Source organism: Trichosurus vulpecula, chromosome 4 (assembly GCF_011100635.1).
Source record: "Trichosurus vulpecula isolate mTriVul1 chromosome 4, mTriVul1.pri, whole genome shotgun sequence".
Classification (NCBI taxonomy): Eukaryota; Metazoa; Chordata; class Mammalia; order Diprotodontia; family Phalangeridae; genus Trichosurus; species Trichosurus vulpecula.
The window spans coordinates 62,760,930-62,781,614 of record NC_050576.1 but is presented as its reverse complement, the minus strand read 5'-3'; the positions used below and the strand labels follow the sequence as shown (position 1 = coordinate 62,781,614).

The 20,685-nt window shown below is 38.6% G+C and overlaps 1 protein-coding gene across 1 annotated transcript; it reads right to left on the bottom strand.

Moving 5' to 3' along the window:
- Positions 1-881: 881 nt before the first annotated feature.
- Positions 882-20,583, bottom strand: BLZF1 (basic leucine zipper nuclear factor 1). Its single transcript, XM_036758102.1, has 7 exons — positions 20,355-20,583; positions 18,190-18,266; positions 12,245-12,687; positions 7,460-7,659; positions 5,445-5,573; positions 2,977-3,196; positions 882-2,120 (listed from the first exon to the last, which is right to left on the bottom strand). The coding sequence occupies exons 2-7, from the start codon at positions 18,218-18,220 to the stop codon at positions 1,938-1,940; spliced, it is 1,206 nt and encodes a 401-aa protein (XP_036613997.1). The 5' UTR covers positions 18,221-18,266; positions 20,355-20,583; the 3' UTR covers positions 882-1,937.
- Positions 20,584-20,685: the final 102 nt, after the last annotated feature.

Genomic DNA, 20,685 nt, shown 5'->3' with positions numbered 1-20,685 from the left:
CTAGTTGCCTGGGGCTATCCACCCATATAAAATACTTCCATGGATGCTGCTTTGGCATGATTCCGTTAACTTGGAGGGTATAATCTCACCTAGTTTTCTAAAGATGACAACATATAATTGTATTTTGGCTTCAGAAATGATGGGAAAAATCTAGGCTTTTCACAAGATTTGGGAACCCGGATAAGCAGGCAGTTAGAAATCATCTAATTCTAATAAAATGGTAAATGAGTAATTTACAAAAGTGAAGATTATGTCTACAGCACTAATATAAAAGCCTCTAGTACTGAAGTGGTGAAATTAATGATAAACTGAAGCTTGAGTTAATTCATGAAAGATGCTCACTGCATACATTAAAAGTCATATTCAAAATTTTTAAAATGTTGGCATGAATTGGTCATACTATTTCTGGGACAGTACTACATATTTCAAAGTGACAGTCTTTACATATTTGCACCTAAGAAATAGATTACTTCTTGTATCTTGTACTTCGAGATACTTCTGGTTCTAAGAACGCTGTTATATAATCAAACTGATGTTTTAATCTAAGTTGAAAGTACCAAAAAAGGAGACCATGATTATGCAAACAGATGTTTACATAATCATGAAAAATAATTTTGCCTGTCAAAAATGACTAGTTTCTATCAGTTTTGTCATCTCTTGAATTATTTCTCTTATCCCACCTGTGGTGCGATTAGCTACACAGTTTAAACAACTATGAGTATATAAAGAGATGTTAAAAAATCACAGCTAAAAGGCTCTGAAGAGGATATAGCCAATTGGGGAGGTACCAGTCCTCATTCTGAGCTAGCTCAAACTTTGACTTAGAGCACCAACATCCATGGTAAACATTACATTAAAAATAAAGCAGCTTTACCACTGCAGAAGGTAAATACATTTATTGCCATCTGAAACAATAAATTAATCCAAACACTGTAGCCAGAAACAATTATTCAGTTGACAAGAACATACATATTCAATACATCATAATTATACCTGACCATTGAAGATTTCTCTTCTAAGAGGCACTTCTGTAACTCATCTGCATGATCTAGTATAATTACATAGGAGAATAATTTAATGAGTCCTGTCCTCTGGTATAAATGAGAACTGTTTTTAAGGGGTCAACCATTTGATACATAATAATAATACAATGTTGAAAACAAAGTTTCAACTGATGGGTTGATTTTCTTCTTTGGGTTTATAAAGATATCAATGGTCTGTTAAGTTACAATTTTTAAAAAAATACATGCTGCACAAAATCTTTTAAATTGAAAAGGTCTCTTAAAGTCCTATTACTCAGATCTGTACAAATCAAGACCAGAATATTTCTTTTAAAAAATAAGTAAAATATATGTTCAATATCACCACTATTGTGCATCGCATTTGCTACAATTCAGTTTAATGGTTAAAACTGTCTCTTCTTTCTCTTTACACAATAATCTGAAAAACTCCTAATATCATACGCACACTTCATGCTGAACGTTTTTTTACCAATTATTTATTCAGAACCACAGAGCTTATTACACTTTATTTTCTTCCCCCTTCCAGTAAGGTAAACACTTTTCAAGGCTGCCTACGGCATACTTTTTTGGGAACCTATAAATTGGTAAAAATCAATGTAGCCATTTTGGAGAGACTTTAAAATCCCAACTATGAAGAGAATTCCAAGATTGCAAACTTTAAAGAAAGCACGGTATGAAGCTTTGGAAAGCTTGTATTATTGGTGATTAATACTTTTAGAGTTTTGTGCTTTTTATACCCTGAGTAGATAACTATGAAAAAGATCTAAAGTTCAATACATGGAAGTTCTTTGGAGAAATCCAGTATATAAGTAGAGGGCTGTTACATGGTAGCCTAAGAAGATCCTGGCCTCAAAATAGATAACTCTAGTATGACAGAGATTCTAGGCCATTTTGAAGACATTGATTTGCCTGCTTTTAAAGGGCAATAAGTTCTCCCTGGCAGTGATTGCAGCAGTTGAAAGTTATATTTTCATATCTTGTATATGGATGGAATCGTCCAATATTTTTTTTTGTAGAAAGCAAAGTGGCTGGTGAAGACTCTGAAAACATTTCAGACGAGCTTTCTGTATAGGTGGCTGGATCTAAAATTCGCAGAATCTAAGGGAAATAAAAGCTATGATCAGATGCAAGCAAAAATGACACATTGCAAAGGAAGTGCTCTAAAAGTTCCTAGCCTCGTTACCATTATTATATAAATACTATTAACAATTTAGTGAACAAGATGAGTATATAGTGTTAGGTAAGAAGATTAAAAAGTTAAAAAAATTAACGATGCCTAGTTACAGTACTATGCACCTAGAGAATGTCTAATAAATAATGGTGAAATTAATGGATCCCCCCATCTTAAAACGAACACTCATATTTCATTGGGCACTGTGTTTGGGGGAGTGAGGAGGAATTTGAACAACAATAATAATAATTTTAAAAGTCATTTCTGAAGGGTTTTTTTTTACCCTATCTATAAAATCATTTTAAGTACAGTAGTTATTTTTTTTCACCCAACACTCAAAAAATGTTAGGCAAAAACTGGAGTGATTCACAGGTAAGCACAAAGACCTCAGAGATGAACATCCTCGCTCAGAGCATTCTTTCCCAGAAAAGAAATGGTATGTTCAGAGGCGTTAGTGAAGAACAGCAAAAAATTCTAGATGACCACACGCTATACATTTAGTTTCCATGTTATAACCAGAGAAGTTAAATGAGACATTTACATTCTCTCCAGGAATCCCTTTTCTTGGAGATTAGTGATAATTAATTCTACCCCTGCATATTTTATAGATGAGGAAAAAGTAGCCCAAAGAGTGCCTTGACTAAGTGCCTTGCCACTTGGTGGCACAGCCAGGTCTAGAACCCAGGGCTCTTGATTTCAAGTCTGGTATTTTCTCTTAACAACTACTGGCTCTCATAGGACCCCCTTCTCAAAGCTCAAAAGTTGATAGTTCTGAAAACTTACTGTTTCAGCCATTTTCTCTGCTGGAGTACTACAGAATTCAAATGGAGGGGAAGCCTTTTTTGGATTCTTGGTGCCAACATTTCCAAGGAGATGGGAATTCAGTGCTGTGGCCAGTCTGTGATTTGTTGATGCTAGCTCTGCAGTGCTGTGGGGCTGTTCACTAGGGTAGTAAGTCTGCTCTCTACCCCACTGCAAAGAAACCAAAAGCTCCTCTAATAATCTGCAACAGAAACATACACAGAACATTAATATGACAGCTAATTACAAGCCAGGTATATGATATAAATGGGAAACATTTATTTGGATTTGTATAATGCTGCCCCACTATAAAATTCAAATAAAGCATAAGAAAAATCCAGACAAAGCAGATAAATGGTGCCTGGTATTTATATGTAGGACCTCAAAGTTTTCAAGATGTATATACATTACTATGGAGTTATGTTATATGCACATTTAACTTATGCAAATTCAACCACATGACATTTTGGGGGAAAAGGCACAAAACAATTTGAATAGTGTGAGTAATTCTACCCATCTCATGGCATCCTCATGCCCAATGACTGTAAACTGGGCGAGCCTCTCACTATGTGAGCCCCTTGCTATGCTGAAGGTGATTTGGAACCTCTTCCTCCTCTCTGTAGACAGCCTCCCTGTTTTACTGAGATTGGTAGATCTGAGGAGAGGGTCGGCCTTACTTGGCTTTCCTGGACAGCTAGAACGCCCTTGCTATGAATGCTATCTTTGATTGAAGTCCACTCATACCTCATGGTGAAACAGGAAAAAATGGTTATGTGCTAGTGTGATCATCCTCTGTTAACACCATCTTTATGTGAGAAGCCTTTTCCCCTCTAAATACATGGCTTGGCTTGGTTTTCCCTTTGAGTAGATGTCTTGACTACATCTTTCCTGATCAAAAGCTCAAGTGGGTGTAGTGAAAAAATAAAACTGATATTCAGCTACTTCCACAGCAACTATCTCAGATCCATTTGAACTTTCTTTTAAAGAGACCATACCTCTTTCTAGCTATCACTGTTTAATGGCACATTATTATACTTGATGAGAAATCAAAAGGATGTTCAAGAATGATTTCAATTTAGGACTTTTACTATACACAGTTTCTCTAGACCCTAAAACACTTCCAACACCCCTGTGATGGATCATTTTCATTTTACACACAGATACACTGAAGCTCAGAGAGGTTTAATAACTTGACCATGGCCATACAGTTGTGTGGTTTGTCTTTCATTCTCAAAGAGGACCGTGACATCAGGGAGATGATGACATGACTTGCAATTGACTTTGATTTAAGTGAGGGAAGGCTGTGCAAAGTCACCGGCCTCACTTTCTCCTCCAGAGCCATTTGGGTCCAATGGTCAGATTTTGATCAGGACAACTGGGGCCCTATAGTAGGTAACTGGAAAAGGAAGAGTTTGAAACTAGGTCTTCCTGGCTCTATCACAACATGCTGTTTTCCCCATTACAATAGGTGGGACCTTCTGAATAATATATGTGCCTTCCATTAAAACTACCTAGTTGACATTTGGGGATCTAACCTGCAATAGATGGTATTTTCATAAAGTCACGGTATAAAATGGAACAGCATTATAAGATCTGGAATAAATCTTAGAAGTTTTCAATAACTGGTAGTGTCTCTATCCAACATATCCATCTCCTATCCTCTACCCACATGATCACAACCCTAGTTAAGGTTCTCATGCCTAAGGTTCTTGCCTCAACTATTACAATAGCCTAATTGGTCTATCTAGTCTCCTCTTTCCAACCTAACCTCCACACAGCTGCCAAACTTCAATTCATAAGTCTGATCGTATTCCTTAGAAGCTCCAGTGACTCTCTACTGAGTCTAGGGTAAACGACAAACTTAACTGTTCAGCATTTAAAGCCCTACACAATCAGGCTTTAGTCTATCTTTACGGACTGATTACATATTGTTCCCCCTAAATGAAAGTGAGTGAATTAAAACAGAAAACTGCTTGAGGTCTGAGACTTACTATTTTTGACTTTGTATCCCAAATATAATTATTAAACACACAGCAAGTACTTAATAAATGCTTGTTGAGCTGAATTAAATCTATAAAATCACACCAGACCTGTAACAATGTAAATTGGTAACTGGTAACAAAGTGCCCTGATGCCTGAAATTCTATATTTAGAAGCATGTAGGGAAGATTCCTTGTGATAGTCCTCTACATCATCTCAAAAGAGCTTTCTGGAGGAGGCAGGCCATCTTCCTCTCAAAGCACATTCCACATTTTTCCTCAAAGATTCCTCCCAACACAGATGGAGTCTTAAAATGCAACCTCCTGGGGGATGGAGAAGGCTTTTGATTTCTTAAGGAACCTTCAGCATAGTACAGCACAATACAAGTGAACAAATGTAGACAGAAGTCAAAAGAGAAGCCTGGATTTTGAGAGAAAACCCACTGATTACACAACACAATTATGGCTTACTTGTGAGTAGCAATCATTTCCTGCCGGAATTGTTCCCGTTCACTGAGGAGATCTTGAATAGCACTCTGGGCATCCCGGCTTTGACGCTGTAAAGATGCTCTGGCATTAGTTAACTCATCAGCCATAACCCTGCAAAAGATTATGTATCCCACAAATGAAATCTTTAAAAAAGCACAAAAAACCAAAATGACACTAACTTACTTTACAACTGACATAAAGAAATTTTAATATAGATGGAAATATCTTTAAAAATTTTGATTAAAAATGAAAGGCATCCAATTAAAGTTAGGAAAAAGACTACAAGGTAAGTATAATGACTCCTGCATGTAATGATTCCTGTACATATCTGTCATCCTTATTCTGAAATTATCAAGTCTCCTTCAGTTTGTGTCTGTGTACTACTTGAATTAAGGCCTCAGACTGGGCTTTTTCACTGAGACCAATGAATACTATAAAGTGAAAACTATATTGAAATTAAAGTCTTGTGCGGACTCAAAAATTTAAATATAAATGTTAACAAGGATTTGACAAGAGACAGCAATTCTTTTCAAATGCTATTAGAAGGTAAATAAAAAAAAAAACAAAAAATAAACCCCAAGTGTCATTATTCTTACAGCAACAAGTGTTTCAAGGGCTATAAATTAAGCATGAACAGGATTTTAAACTGCTCAATGAAAATCAATGAATGGTTAGTATTTTTATAAAATCAACTATATATATATATATATATATATATATATATATATATATATATATATATATATATATATATATATATATATATAAAACAACTACAAACAGCTTTTTTAAAAAAGTCATTCTGTTAGGACAATTAGAATATTACCCATTTTAAAGTCTTTGGTGAATGATCTTTCACAGACATGAAACACAGGATACTGTTTTTAAGCATTCATTCCATACTGTGTAGTGCTCAGTTATTTTTTTTTGGGGGGGAGGGAGGGGTACAAACTGGATCTATAATTTCATTGTATAGGGGACTTTGTAATGAAACTCCCCTTACTAATGCAGCTCAGCACCTGCTCTGCCCAGGGTCACACAGCCATTTGTGTCAGAGGCAGGACTTAAACCTGGGGATTCCTGATGATTAGGCCAGTTCTCCAGCCACAATTCCACATTCCTCCTCCTAGAGTTCTGCTTCAAGTGTTATCCAGGTTTCTCCAGATGACCCACAAGCCTAGTTTCTTGTGGAATTCTTTATAATGAGGAAGCCTCTATTTGTATTCTTAACATCATTATATTTTATTTGCAATATAAAAAAAATCTTAACATCTCATTAGTGTTCTCAAAAGCAGCAGCAACCAACGGCTCTACTAGTTTTCCTATTAAGTCTGCTAAGAGTCGTCCTCCCCCTGCAAGCCAAAGTCTAAGAGTAGGGGGTACAATGTTGTCTGTACACAAGTCATTCAGGATTCTTGATTCTGGTACAAGTCTATAGTTCACATTACTTCTCAACTGGATTTACTGACAGTTTAGCCACCTACAGAGGAAGTACTGGAAAGTCTTAAAGGACCTGCTTATTATTCCATCATCACATACACAGTGAGGCTCATTTCCCTTATCTGGGAATCTGTTCCCATCCTCATTTTTACAATGAAGATAATAAAACTTTCATTGCTAAACTCAGAAAATAAAACGAAAATGATAAATGGCTTGCAAGTGAATTGGATTTTTAAGTGAGGTAGGGCTGTGCAAAGTCACAAGCTTCACTTTCTCCTTCAGAGCCATCTGGGTCCAGTGGCAAGATAGATTAGGAGGCCTGGAGATGGCTCCCAGTCTGTAACTAGCAAAGTGATAAATAAATGTATATTATTAATGTAGGCGAAAGTACAACATGTAGCAGCTATAATGTGTTCCAACATCCCTACATTAAAGGTTTTAAGATAACATTCTTAAAAATCTTTAAATTCAAAGTTTCAATATTTCTTAATAATGAATTCTGCTTGAAATATGCACAGAACTAGTAAAATGACTGATTGTATGAAATAACATAATACCTGCTTGCTAGAAATTTACTTCGCCACACATCACACTGTATCGACATGCGTTCTAACTGTTCAGAAAGCTGAGCTGTGTTCCGGCCCAGGGCCTCATTTTCTAAAATAAGCTGATTTTTCTCACGAGCCAAACGTTCAAAGTGATACTGCAGATCATCTCCAACAGAAGCCACTAGCAACTTCTTTAATTCACGATTCACCTAGAAAAGAACATCAACTATAGTTCAGAGTAAAGACTAAATAGTGAAATAATTAAGAGAATTAACTTTAATGATGTAACATGGAATAGGGTACTAAGATGAAAGGTTCAGTTTGGAAATGTTACATAATATAGGTTTATGATCACAGGAACATCTTAGAATATCTTAATGTCTCTGAACTTCAAATCCAAGCCACATGACACTTCTATCTGTTCATCTAAGTTTTGGTAGAAATGTAAATTCAAGTAAAATGGCACAAATCATGAATTTTTGGAGGTCAGAGATGATGCCTTATTTTTCCCAGTGCCTAGTAAAGTACACACAGGGAGGTTTATTAAATGAAGAAAATCACTGCAACCACCCCACAAAGCTCTGGAGATGGTCTTGAAGAATTGCTCTGGCTGAAAAATCTGTTATCTCTTAGCCACCCTGGCAATGAATCTCCCTAAATTTAGTTACTCCCCTCTAAATAAGAACTACTGACTTTACATAATGGTTTACACAGTCTATTTTCTAGCCAGAAGGCTCATACTCTACTATCAACACAAGGGAAAGAATATATCTTTATTCAGTCACAAAGATTAAAACCATGCATGCACAACAGATGGCTCCTTCAACTTTCTTCTCTCCTAACTTCCTTACATCACAGGTATCACTATCTTTTGATCACAAGAGTTCATAGTCTGAGTCTTCTTTAGCTCCTCAGTCTTTCTCCCCAGGCCACAGTGAATCAGTCTCCCAGTCTGGCTGAGTCTTCCTTCACAACACCTCTTGCCTGCATCCATCCCCTTCTCTCTGCTTATATTGCCACCATCTTAAGTCAGGCCCTCATCACTTCTTACCTACTGCAACAGCCTCCTAATTGGTCTCCCTGTCTCTAATCTCTTTTCCTCTCCATGCTCCACACAGCTGCCAAAGTGATATTCCTAAAGCATAAGTCATCCCTCTCATCCAAAAGTTCCATGGCTCCCTGCTGCCTGGATGCCAATTCCAGATTGTCATTTGAAGCTCTTCACAATTTGCCTTTAATGTACTTTCCCAGGCTTCTTACACATTTCTGCCCCCTAGGAAGCCTGTGCTTCAGCAAGCCTGGCCTCCCTTTCCCTTGAGTGCAGCCTAGGCTTTTTCACACAGGCTCTTGGCTCCCACACCTGAAGTGTACCTTCCTCACCTCCTCAGCCCCCTGTCAAACTTTGGCTCCCATGCCTCCTGCCTCACTGGGTCTTTCCTGATGCCACTGGCTGTCACTATGTATAGACCTGGTATGTATTTCATATTTACTTGTATGTATGTGTTTGAGTAAACTGACTTCTATGTGCTATTCCTCAGATTAAAATCAACCTCCTCCAGGGCAGGGCCCATTCATTAGTCTTTGTGTATTCCACTGAGTAGTCATATGGTAGCATTTAATAAATGTCTGTTGCTTGATGGAAGGGACCTATAGCTTCCAACTGCTTCTGTCACTCCTGGCCGTTTTGTTAATTGCATTCTGATCTTGTTGATAGCCCCAGGCAGGGTTCTCCATCAGATGGATGTTGGAAATCTAACTAGGTTAACCAAAGTCTGGCAGCAGACCTGGAAACTGACACCAAACCCTGCATCTTTCAACAACTACAACAACATCTCACATTTTTAAAACACTTTTAAGTTTTGCCAAGTATTTCACATACATTATCTTATTTGATCTGCACAATTTTGTAAGGTAGGTACTTATTATCATCCCTACTTTTTGAGTAGCCATCAACTCAACCCCCCAAGAAACTGAATTTTCTGTCCTTAAATACGTGGGAAAAATGAAAGCTACACCAAATACTTCCAAAAGGCTGAGGTTCGTCGTCCTAAAGCATTCCTTTATTATTCATATTAGATGTCCAATATAGGAAGGCACTGATATGCTTTTGACATCATTGGCTAAAATGTCCTTCGACATCTTACTTAGTCTACAAAATAAACAAGTATTAATTACTGATGTGGCCGGTACTCTGGGTGGCCTGTTTTTTCCAGCCATCACCTTGAGATGCTATTGGTATGTGAATTTCTACGTGCACAGGGGCATTGATGTGATCAATCAATGGTTGTTGGTACGGTTATTGGTATTATTACTGTCTACTGTAACTACAACTGCAACACCCAATTTTTGGAGATTTCTTTCCTAAGCAGAAGACAGTTTTCCATTAAGTAGAGTCTGCTGTACTCTTTGGTTTTTTGCTTGCATGCTGAGTAAGTAATTTTCTTTGAAGCACTGCTGCTTGTAAATTTGCTTGTCAAAAGTACAAGCTTTTTTCCCCTTTCTAAAAAAGATTTTGCAAACAAATACTGTTGTTCTTCTCCTTTCTCCCCCCATCAAGATTGTATTTAGGATGTTTATTAGTATCCGAACAGTCAACTGACCACCCCAGATAACCACCACCTCCCAAACTCACTGGCCATATATCATCCTTAGGCTAATTAGGGTAATCAATCCATCATGGGTTTCCCTCAACAACAGAGGTCTACGCCTGAGGCCACTAAGGGTCAGAGACATATCAGAAGTACAGAAATCCATCAACTAGTGTCTAATGCTATGGCCAGTCAATACTCAGAAGAGCCTGTCTATGAGTTCAGACAAACACCATCTGACCAGTTAACACTCATAATTCTTTGAGAACACTTAAAGAGCAAAAGAAATTAAAAAAAAAATCTCCAAAAAGCAGAGCAGTTTTTGGTAAATGTGCAGGCGCAATCAATCCAGCCTTATATCACGCTGCTGCTGAAGACATCTTACCATCCTCACATGGACATGGGTACTTATATGTGTGTACAGAAGGCAGGTACAGGACCTGAAGAAACCTGGCAGGCCTGGAGGAGGGTGACTTTTTATCTGGAAGTATCCAAGGCTGCCAAGAGAAGTAGCTGCACTTTCTTCACTTGTTAGTCACCTGAGATCTGGCAGTCACACCAACCCTCCCTGCAAGCTGGGGATTGGCTTTGTTTTCCCCTTTTAGTGGTGTGGGAAGGTACTGAGAACCACATGACTACTCTTCAATCTGATCACCTCTTGAACTCTCATAATTAGCCTGATAAGCCTATAACACTGAACCACTACTTCAATTTAAATGAATAGTTAAAAATTATCTACTTCATACGAAGCACATATGAGACAGCACAGTGCAGTGGAGAGAGTGCTAGGCTTACTGTCAGGAGAATCTGAGTTAAAATCCTACCTTTACTACTTTATATGTGTTACCAAGGCCACATTCCTTAAGCTCTCTCAGCTTTGATCTATGTTCTAACATTTTAAGTTATAGAGAGGCTGCATCTTGGCAATGTGATATGAGGGGAGTCCTCATGCCAGCTAAATCACAGGTTCCTGAAGTAGATGTGTTTCACACGAGGCACTGGAGTTTTGGCACTCCAGCCTCCAACACACAGGGAACACCAACTATGTCAGTGGTTAGACAGAAGAACACACAGGAGGGCTGCTAGCAGGTGTTCTAGCACTAGCACAGGTTCAATCTTGATCTGGGCAGACAGGAAGACAGGAACTGAGTCATAATAAGGGGTTAAATAATAGATTACTTTATTCTAGTCTAGTCTTTTCAAGAGGGTTGCTCATAATGGGAACATCAATTCCTGCAGCTTCCCTAATCACCCTTCTCACAGGGGCGGGCAAGAAGAGGGACAGCTATCTGAAAGTCGATGGAGTCAGTCGAGACAGGCACAGTATTCCAGCTTGTGCACTTCCCTAAATACCCTCAAGCCTTGATGGGGGCAGATCAAGGCACGCACAGCATTACACTGTCATATTCCCCTATGGGTTCTCCACTTACCGACCAGTGCCCACTTGCTTTACAGGGCAGAAGACAAAGAAGGGACCTTGCCAACATTAAGCTCACAGGTTAACTTTAGCAATATCATCATTCAGCGCAAGGGCAGTAAAAAATCACATTATCTCACTGCACAAGAGTGGTGGAGATGTTTACAAGTCATGAGCCTGGGAAATATTATCTAACACCTGGAAATTAGAGATTGTTGTGGCCATGGATCCTTGAAAATACAATCTAAAAAGAATAACAAAATCCTCCTTACTTACAAGATGCATGTGCAAAGACTCTGCAAGGCACCAGATTTTACAAAGAAAGCCCTTGCCCTCAAGGACCTTAAAACTGAATGGGGAAAGAAGACCCATATAGAACTAGTATAACATAAAAGAGAATGCAATAAGTACAAAGAACAGTTCCAAAGTGCGGAGTAATTTGAGAGACATCATTTCTAGCTGGAGGGAATCAAGAAAACCCAAATTCTTGTCCCATTACCAGAAACTCGGAGCAGGTGTCAGATGCAGGAGATAATCTTTTAGGGCTCAGTAAGAAAGAGAGACAGAGAGAGAGAGAGAAAGAGAGAGAGAGAAAGAGAGAGAGAGAGAGAGGGAGAGAGAGAGAGAGAGAGAGGGAGAGAGAGATTGATTGTGTGTGTGTTTTGGAAATGGCAGAGGGCATTTCCAAATGTGCAGAAAGGAAACAATGTCCTGGAAACACACTTCGTGCAATGTCCAGACTTTGGAAGCTCCAGTGTAAAGAGTGCTATTACTTGAGGCTGTTCTCACCTCTGTCTGCACGCGGAGCTGGTTGGAAAGCCCTTCTTTGTCCTGCAGCAATCTCCTTTCAGAGTTCGTGAGGTTTTCCACTTTATTTTTTAGCTCTGCTATCTCTTTTCTGGGATCTACGACTCCATCTGATTGACCAACAAGTTCTCCTTTGTGATGTCCCAGAGATTTAACCAGTTTGGCATTTTTGGCAGGGATATCGTGGCTTATAGCAGCTTTGGGAACTAGTATTCGAACAGCTTCGACTTCTACTGCTTTGTCGGTGACAATCTTGCCCAGCTGGAGCACTCCTGGGCTCAGTGATGGAACAGGCTTCTTCCTCGGGCTTCGCAGGCTGTGGCAGCTCTGGGGATGGGCTCCAGAGGGAACTTCCACGGACTTAGGTGGCTGCTCAGTTTCCATTCCATCTCCGGCCCCACGGACTGGTACTGAATGAGGACTTACTATCATGTGGAAAACAAAGGACAAACATTTACTAATGAAATCGTTCTGCTTTGCTTTATAATTTAGAATTCAGTTAGCATTTGTACAGTGTTTTGAGGTTTTCAAAGTGCCTTACAAATATTACCTCATTTTGTCCTTAAAACAACCCTGGGAGGTAGGAGCTATTATTGCCCCCGTTTTACTGATGAGGAAACTGAGGCACAGAGAGATTAAGGGACCCAACTAGGAAGTGTCTGAGGCAGGAGTTGAAGTCTACCCGACTTCAAGTTAAGGGCTGTATCTACTGCTCCACCTAAAGGCAGTTGTCACATACATATATTTTGTCAAAGGACTGACAACTCACTTCATTAGATTTTTCACAAGTGAATAGTTTCCCCTCCTTTACCCATACCTGTAAATATTACACTAGCCATAGAAATACAAAGCAAAGTGTTAGCCTGCTTATCCCCAAATAGGATCACTTTATCTTTGGCAACTCCTGGCAGTTTTTGTTATTTTTTATTTTGGAGTATGTGAAGAATTCCGTGTAGGAGTAAACTCTATATGCCCAAATAATCATTTGCTGCATTATACAACTATGCTTAACTGTCACCACATCCTTAGACATTACTTTTATCACCTCAGTCCTCTATTCAAAACTTTAATGGTTTTCCCATTAGAAGAAGAAAAAGATATGAATCCCCAGAATGGTGGTCAAAGCTATCCTTCATCTGGCCCCATTCCATAATCTTGAAACAAAAACCTTCTCCATGAGTCGGTGACTTAAGGAAATATAAGATTCCTAATGTCTCCAAATGACTCAGACTGATGCCATTAAATTATGCAGCACTTAGTTACATGTAAATAAGACTGTAAGCATTTACTCAGTTTTCTTCTATTAAATAGGAAAAAAAGCTCAAGGTAATGACTGTTCTCCTTACTTTCAAAAACACCCCATGCTCACTTCTACCTGTATTAGTCATACCCTACTCTTCCTGGAATGGCCTCCCCTAGTTAATTCCTACTTGTACTTCTGGACTGAGTCCCATCTCCTCTATGCTAACACTTGACTGTTCCCGCCCATAGTGATCTCTGTCTTCTGAACTCCTAAAGGACAATGCTGGCTACACTGTTTTATTCCGGCACGTAAACTTAGGTTTTACCACCTTATAATTGTTTCATGTCTTTCCTTGAGTCTAAGCTCTCAAGGACAATAGGACTGTATCTTATGCTTCTTTAATATCCTGTATGATGCCTAATAGTTCTAAATTCATATTGTCTTTGGTAAGTACCAGTTGACTGAAACTGGCTTTCTCCTTATGTGTTAAAATTAGCACACAAAATAAAAACCATTCATAGTTCCTATTATTTCCTTCCACCTTGTCTTGAAGTGAATAAACTAGGAAAAGTTTGGCATTGTTATTCTCCTGAGGAAGAAATAGCATTGATTTACTGAATGCAGGCCTACCCTTGATTCTGGAGCTTAGCAAAATGGGATAAAATAGACTTAGAAATGCCTGGGCATTTTGAGTATGTAGTTCACATGTACATATTCAATAACATCCCACTTATCTACAGGTCAGATTTCTGGTAATGTCAGTCATTGTAAGCACAGCCAAAAAACTCCTCAAAACAAAAACAAAAACAAAAACCACAGAAGCAAAAACAGGAATCTGAAATAGCTGTCACAAGGACCCCACACTGAAACTAATAATGCATTTTGTTTTTTAGAAGATGACCTTTTACATCATCATTCAGAGTATTTTTTTTAAATTTTAAGTATACCTCTTAACAACTTAACTTATTTCCCAGGCCACTAAAGATTAGAAAAAAACATTACGAAGAAAAAAACTGCTGGAAGTACACATACTCGTGACCAGGAAGAGAGAGAAAAACTAACATATCACAGCACAATACAACAAATGATGTTCATAATGACCCTGATTCTTCATCATCACCATCACAACCAACTAGCATTTTTAAAGTACAAGATAAAACACCAGGGACACGAAGATGTATTAAGAAATAGACCTCGCGTTCAAGGTGTTTAAAATCTAGTTGGGAATACACAAGATATATATATGAACAATAATACAAAGTAGACCACAGATAACCAGGTGAATTGTACATACAGCAGTAGTTCCACAATGTACTACTGCCTACTCAATGTGTCTCTGGTGACTCTACCAGTCACTAAATGAATCTACTTATGTGAGTCAACCCAAAGTAAGTAACTCTCCATGGAACTTGAAGCAGAACTTCTTCTAAGCATAAAAAATACTTTGCAAAATGAGAGGCAGAATCACTGTCAAATACCAGCAAGTGCCCAAGAAACTCCAAACATGCAAACTATGGTAATGAGGTTTCACTGTAACTCCCATTTAATTTAGAGAATTCAATGGTGCTGTAGCAAAGTCCTTCCTAATCCCTACCCAATCTCAATGGAAGAGCCCTTGAACGGTTTTTGAAATGGAAAGCCATAATAATATAAGGCACTACTTAATCTTTAAAGATTCTAACATCTTTCCAAATGGAAAAAAAAGATTGTAATGCTGCCCTGCTTCCTGTATATCAAGTCCTAAAACTGGAATTTTTGAAATAGGCCAAAGAGAAGTTTTGAGCACTAGTTTAGGAAGGATGTTGGTACGCTGGGAGGGTGAAGCAGAGTGAAGAGTTTAGGAACAGCCTGAAGTTGCATATGTGGGAGACTGGTGATATGCTCAAATGAAAAAGGGAAGCTTGGAAGAGTGGTGAATTTAGGGGGAAGAGGGAAGATAAGTTCTGTTTTGAAAGTTGTGCAGTCTGAGAAGCCTTTGGGATATCTAGGCATAGAGATGTTTTTGAAGCAGATGGTGATGCCACATTGATGTCAGTTCAGAAGAAAGCTTAGGGAAGGACTTATAGATTTGGGAGTTATTTGCATTGGTTAGGTCATTGAAAGAGCGTAAAGAGGATTGACAGAGCCTTGGAGGATGTCTATAGTTAGGAAGTGAGAGAATAACGTAGCTGTTCAGTGTGTCTGACTCTTCGTGACCCTATAGGCCATAGCATGCCATGTCCTTTTCTATTCTTTACCATCTCACGAAGTCTGCCCAAGTTCATTTTGTTGCTTCCATGAAAACAATCCATCTCATCCTCTGCCATCTCCTTTTCCTTTTGCCTTCCATCCTTCCCAACATTAGAATCTTTTCCGATATGTCCTATTTTCTCATTATGTGGCCAAAGTATTTAAGCTTCAGTATTTGACCTTCCAGGGAATAGCCTGAATTAATTTTGTTAAGTATTGACTGATATGATCTCTGCTGTCCAGGGGACTCTCCAAAATCTTCTCCAGCTCCACAATTTGAAAAAGTTGATTATGTGGCACTCAGCTTTCCTTATAGTCCAACTCTCACAGAAATACTTTGCTAATGGAAAAACCATAGTTTGGACTATACAGAATATAGACCTTTGTCAGCAAGGTGATGCCTTTGCTTTTTAGTATGCCATCCAGATTTCTTAAAGCTTTGATTCCAAGGAGCAAGCATCTTTTACTTTCTTGGCTGCAGTCACTAGCTCCAGTGATCTTTGAGCCTAAGAAAGTAAAACCTGACAATGCTTCTATTTCTTCTCCCTTTATTTGCCAGTTGCCATGATCTTAGGATTTTTTTTTTAATATTAAGCTTCAAGCCAACTTTTACACTCTCCTCTTTCACCCTCATCAAGAGGTTTCTTAAATACTCTTCACTTTCTGCCATGAGTGTGGTGTTGTCTGCATATCTGAGATTGTTGATATTTTCCCTGGCAACCTTAATTCCAGCTTTGGAGTCACCCTGCCTGGCATTTCACATGCTGTTCTCTGCATATAAGTTAAATAAGGTAACAATATACAGCCTTGTCATACTCCTTTTCTGATCTTAAGCCAATCAGTTGTTCCATGTTCGGTTCTAATTGTTGCTTCTTGCCCCACATACAGGTTCCTTAGGAGACAAGTAAGACGATCTGGTCTCATCTCTTTGAGGACTTGCCACATTTTGTTGTGATCCACAGAGTGAAAGGCTTTAGTGTAGTCGATGAAGCAGGAGCAGATGTTTTTCTGGAACTCTCTTGCTTTCTCCATAATTTTGATCAAGCAAAAGAAACTGAAGGAACAGTCAGATAACTGGAGAAGAAGTAGAGAGCAGTATCAGGGGAAAAGAGAGTATCCTAAGATGATTGGTAAGATCAAGAGCTCAAGAAGAATGAGGACTGAGAAAATGCCAGTGGAATAGCAATAAAAAAGATTTTTGGTAATTTTGGAGAGAGCAGGTCTTGTAAAGTAGAGGATTCAGAAGTACGATTGCAAGGGAATGAGATGGGAGGAGGTAAAGGATGAGAGGACAGGAGATGCAGACAGCTCCTAGAAGTTTGGCTGTGAAACTGCTTGTAGGAGCAATATAGGGCAGATTACCTTTCCCTCCTAGTCTTTGAAACATCTTTCATTCCTTCCTTTAAGGACTGAGTAAAATTCTACCTTGTACTTGAGGTCTTGCCTGGATTGTTAAATATAAAGTACAAATGCACTGTGGGCATGATCTCTTCTGAACTAGGACCTGTTTTATCTAGTGTCCCTCAATTTTGAATATGTTTTGCTTTTTATTTTAATTCTGTGTGGAACTATCTTTAGATAGCTCCTTCCCTCTTCTTTTGTATCTCTGTCTATTGAAATCTAATTAATCTTTGAGGTTCAGTTTAAATATTTTTCCCTGAAGGAGCCTTCTTTGAGCTTTCCAATCGCCTTTCCTTTACCTGAACATCAAAAACACTTTGTGCCTTTCTTATGGAGATGAATACATTCAGCCTTGTAGTATATTTATTTGTGTACCTGCCTTAACTCCATGGTAGGCTATAAGCGCATTAAGGGCTGAAACTGTTACATTCCCCTCTTTATTTTCTTTAAAGCCTATCAAAGCACTTTTGAGAAGGTGTTCAAAAGATACCTGGTTGAATTTACATAATTAAGATGTTCCTAAAAAGTTACAGAGACATCTATATGCACATACATATAGAATTTCTGTAAATCAATTCACAATTTAAAGACATTAGGGAAGTATGCCACTCAAAGGGGAATCTTACTGCAAATCTTTCCATTGTCAAAAAGATCACCCCTTAACTTTTATTTAAAAGTAATTTTCATAGGTAGGATTTGCTTAAGTCAGGATATCTATATCTATCATGTACATATGTTACTTGTTATTTTTTTGCATACTTCATTTAGTCCACATCAATCTTCTAGGAGAGAAAAAGCACATCTGAAAAATGTGCTTTTATAGCACCTAACAAAACCATGATGATGCAGAAAAATACTACTTAATCATGGTAACATTTAATACTTTGTTGCCCAATCATCTAAATTACAAATGTTTTCTCATATGGACACACTGCTACAAGAAACTTAGTCCCTTACAGTTGTCTTCACACATGGAATGGAGCTGACTAGGTCTCAATCTTCTCCACACTGCTCTTAAATTCTACTTTTTTATTAAGCATTAAAACATACTTACCTTTGACTTCAGTGCTTTCAAGGGAAGTCATTTTTCTTTATCCAAAGGGCTTTACCTGAAGACTGCTGCTGAAAAATCTAGAAATGTTTAAATAAATGAACAAAATGTAAGTTAATTTGGCAACTGACTCCTCACCTGAAATATTCTCTCTCACCTGTTAATTGCTTCTGCAATGAGATTACATGTACTCCAGGTATCTCTGAAATTCACTACGTTATATGGTATAATCTCACGGATTATTTTGTAGCGCTGGTCGGACATCTGGGCTATTTTTTTCAATTCTGTACAGCACATTTAGGCAAAACATTAACAAACTGTTGGCTGGAGGCAACACGGTGTAATGAATAGCGAGCCAGAGTTGAAGCTAGGAAGACCTAGGTTCAAGTCTTACCTTTAACCGGTACCTGCTGTGTGACCCTGGGCAAGTCCCTTAACCTCTCAGTGCTCTAGCCAACTTCTGCAACTATGAGTTACAGAGAAGGGATAGGTTTGTGTTAGTAGAGGTAATTTCCTCCTTGGGGAGTTCCCTTTACCAATAAATAAAATAACAGTATCAGTTCTACCCGAATCTGGAGAAGAACTACTAGGTTAATAACAAATGCTTGAGAAAATTAAGGAGACAAAAGGCTTGGGAGAATATAATATTTATCCTCTAATATCTGAAGTATTGTCATTAAGAAGAAGGATAAAGTTTATTCTGCTTGGTTCTAGAGGACAGAATAAGGCCAAGCACTAAACATCACGGCATGGCAGATTTTTGTTCAGAATAAGTAAGAACCTCTTAACAATTAAGGCTGTCTGAAAACAGAATTAAGTTTCCACCACAGGGTATGGATTCTCTATCTTTGGGAAAACTGAAGTAGAGGCTTGAGCGCAACTCTTCTGGGATGCTCCAGAAAAGATTCATGCATCAGAAAGAGGGCTGGACCAGGGAACCACTATCTTTTTGAGATGGAAGGGACCTTAGAAAGCTCAATGCAGTCCTATAAAGCTGAGGATCAAAGAAGTTAAATTATTCATCCGAGGTGAATTACAGGTCAAGGAACTAAGACAAAATCTAGGTATTCTGACTCAATCCAATGTTTGTAAAACTATGCTAGTGGTTTTCAAATTCTTTCTAATACAAGAATTTCTCTTTTAATGTAAAAAAAAAAGATTTCACATACAGTAATTATAGTCTTACAAAATAATAAAAAGCACTAGAAATTAAATGCTACTTTCAGACATTTATATTTCTAAAAATCACAATCACGTTGATGTACATTTGAAATACAAAAAAATTGAGGAAACAGTGTTTACTTTACAGAAGGAGAGGTTATTTATGAATTATCTACATATAAGATTCGTTGGGGCTTACAGGTTGGGAATATACAATAGAATGGGCCTTTAAAGTATTTTCAACTCTGAAATTCTATGACCCAGAGAGATCATCAGCATGGAAAAAACAGTCTGATGCAACACTGTTACCATATTAATGTCAATGTAATGACTTCCAACAATGTCACCAATGTTGACACCAATTTGTCAGCGCTGCACCATTTCACAATTTATATCAGGATGGGGCTTCAATTGTGTCTTCTGCCGAGAATTAAAAAAAAAAATGGCTACTAATGATAACTGAATACTTAATTGTGACCATCTCTAATAGGATACATTGCAGAAGCACAGAAGTGAGTCAGTTATAATGAATGGCTCAGAACGGACGAGACATTGTCATCTAGTTTTGGGGTACGAGGGACACGACAAACATGTTCTCTTGTAAACGAAGGGTTCCCCACAAATCACAATCTCCCTTCAGTTCTAATCTATGGGGAAGGGTGTCTAAGATACACTTAGTTGTAATCTACGGGGAAGGGTGTCCAAGACCCTCCCTCCTCGGCAAAACACAGCTTGGAGCCCACTTGGCACCTTCTTTTCTAAACTTCCCGCGATAAAAGATGCCCACGACGACTACCAAAGAAACGAGGTGCGGAAAGCACGAAAAAGAACGAGGATCCTAATAGTCTTTCTTTGGCCCCGCAGATCAGGGAAACGGGATATCCGGGCTCAGCCCTGTCTACACTCCCCATTCAATCCTGATTGGTAACCCAGGACAATTTTCTCACTGCCCATCAACTTCTCCCATTCCCCGTATTGGAAGCCGTATCGGGGGCTGTTGACCTTACCGTGGATTCCACTGAGTTGTTTTCCCCACTTTTCCCAGCCTGGGATGCACAGCCGCCCGCGGCCGTACCCAGAAACCCAGCTTCTCTTTCTCCTCCGACTCCTTCCTGTTAGTAGGAGATTCGCTTCCGGGTTATCCCCGTCAGACCATCGTTCTGGGATGCTGTTCTAAGTGTATATTTAAACCAAATGACAATAGCATGGGGCATCAATCATGGAAACTAGAAGCAAATACCTCTCAAAAGTAATAGTGGCTCTAATATTTGTCTCTCCCGGCTCTTTAAGACCCTTCCCTTCCGGGTCAATCAGGTACAAGGAAGAAGCGAGGATGTT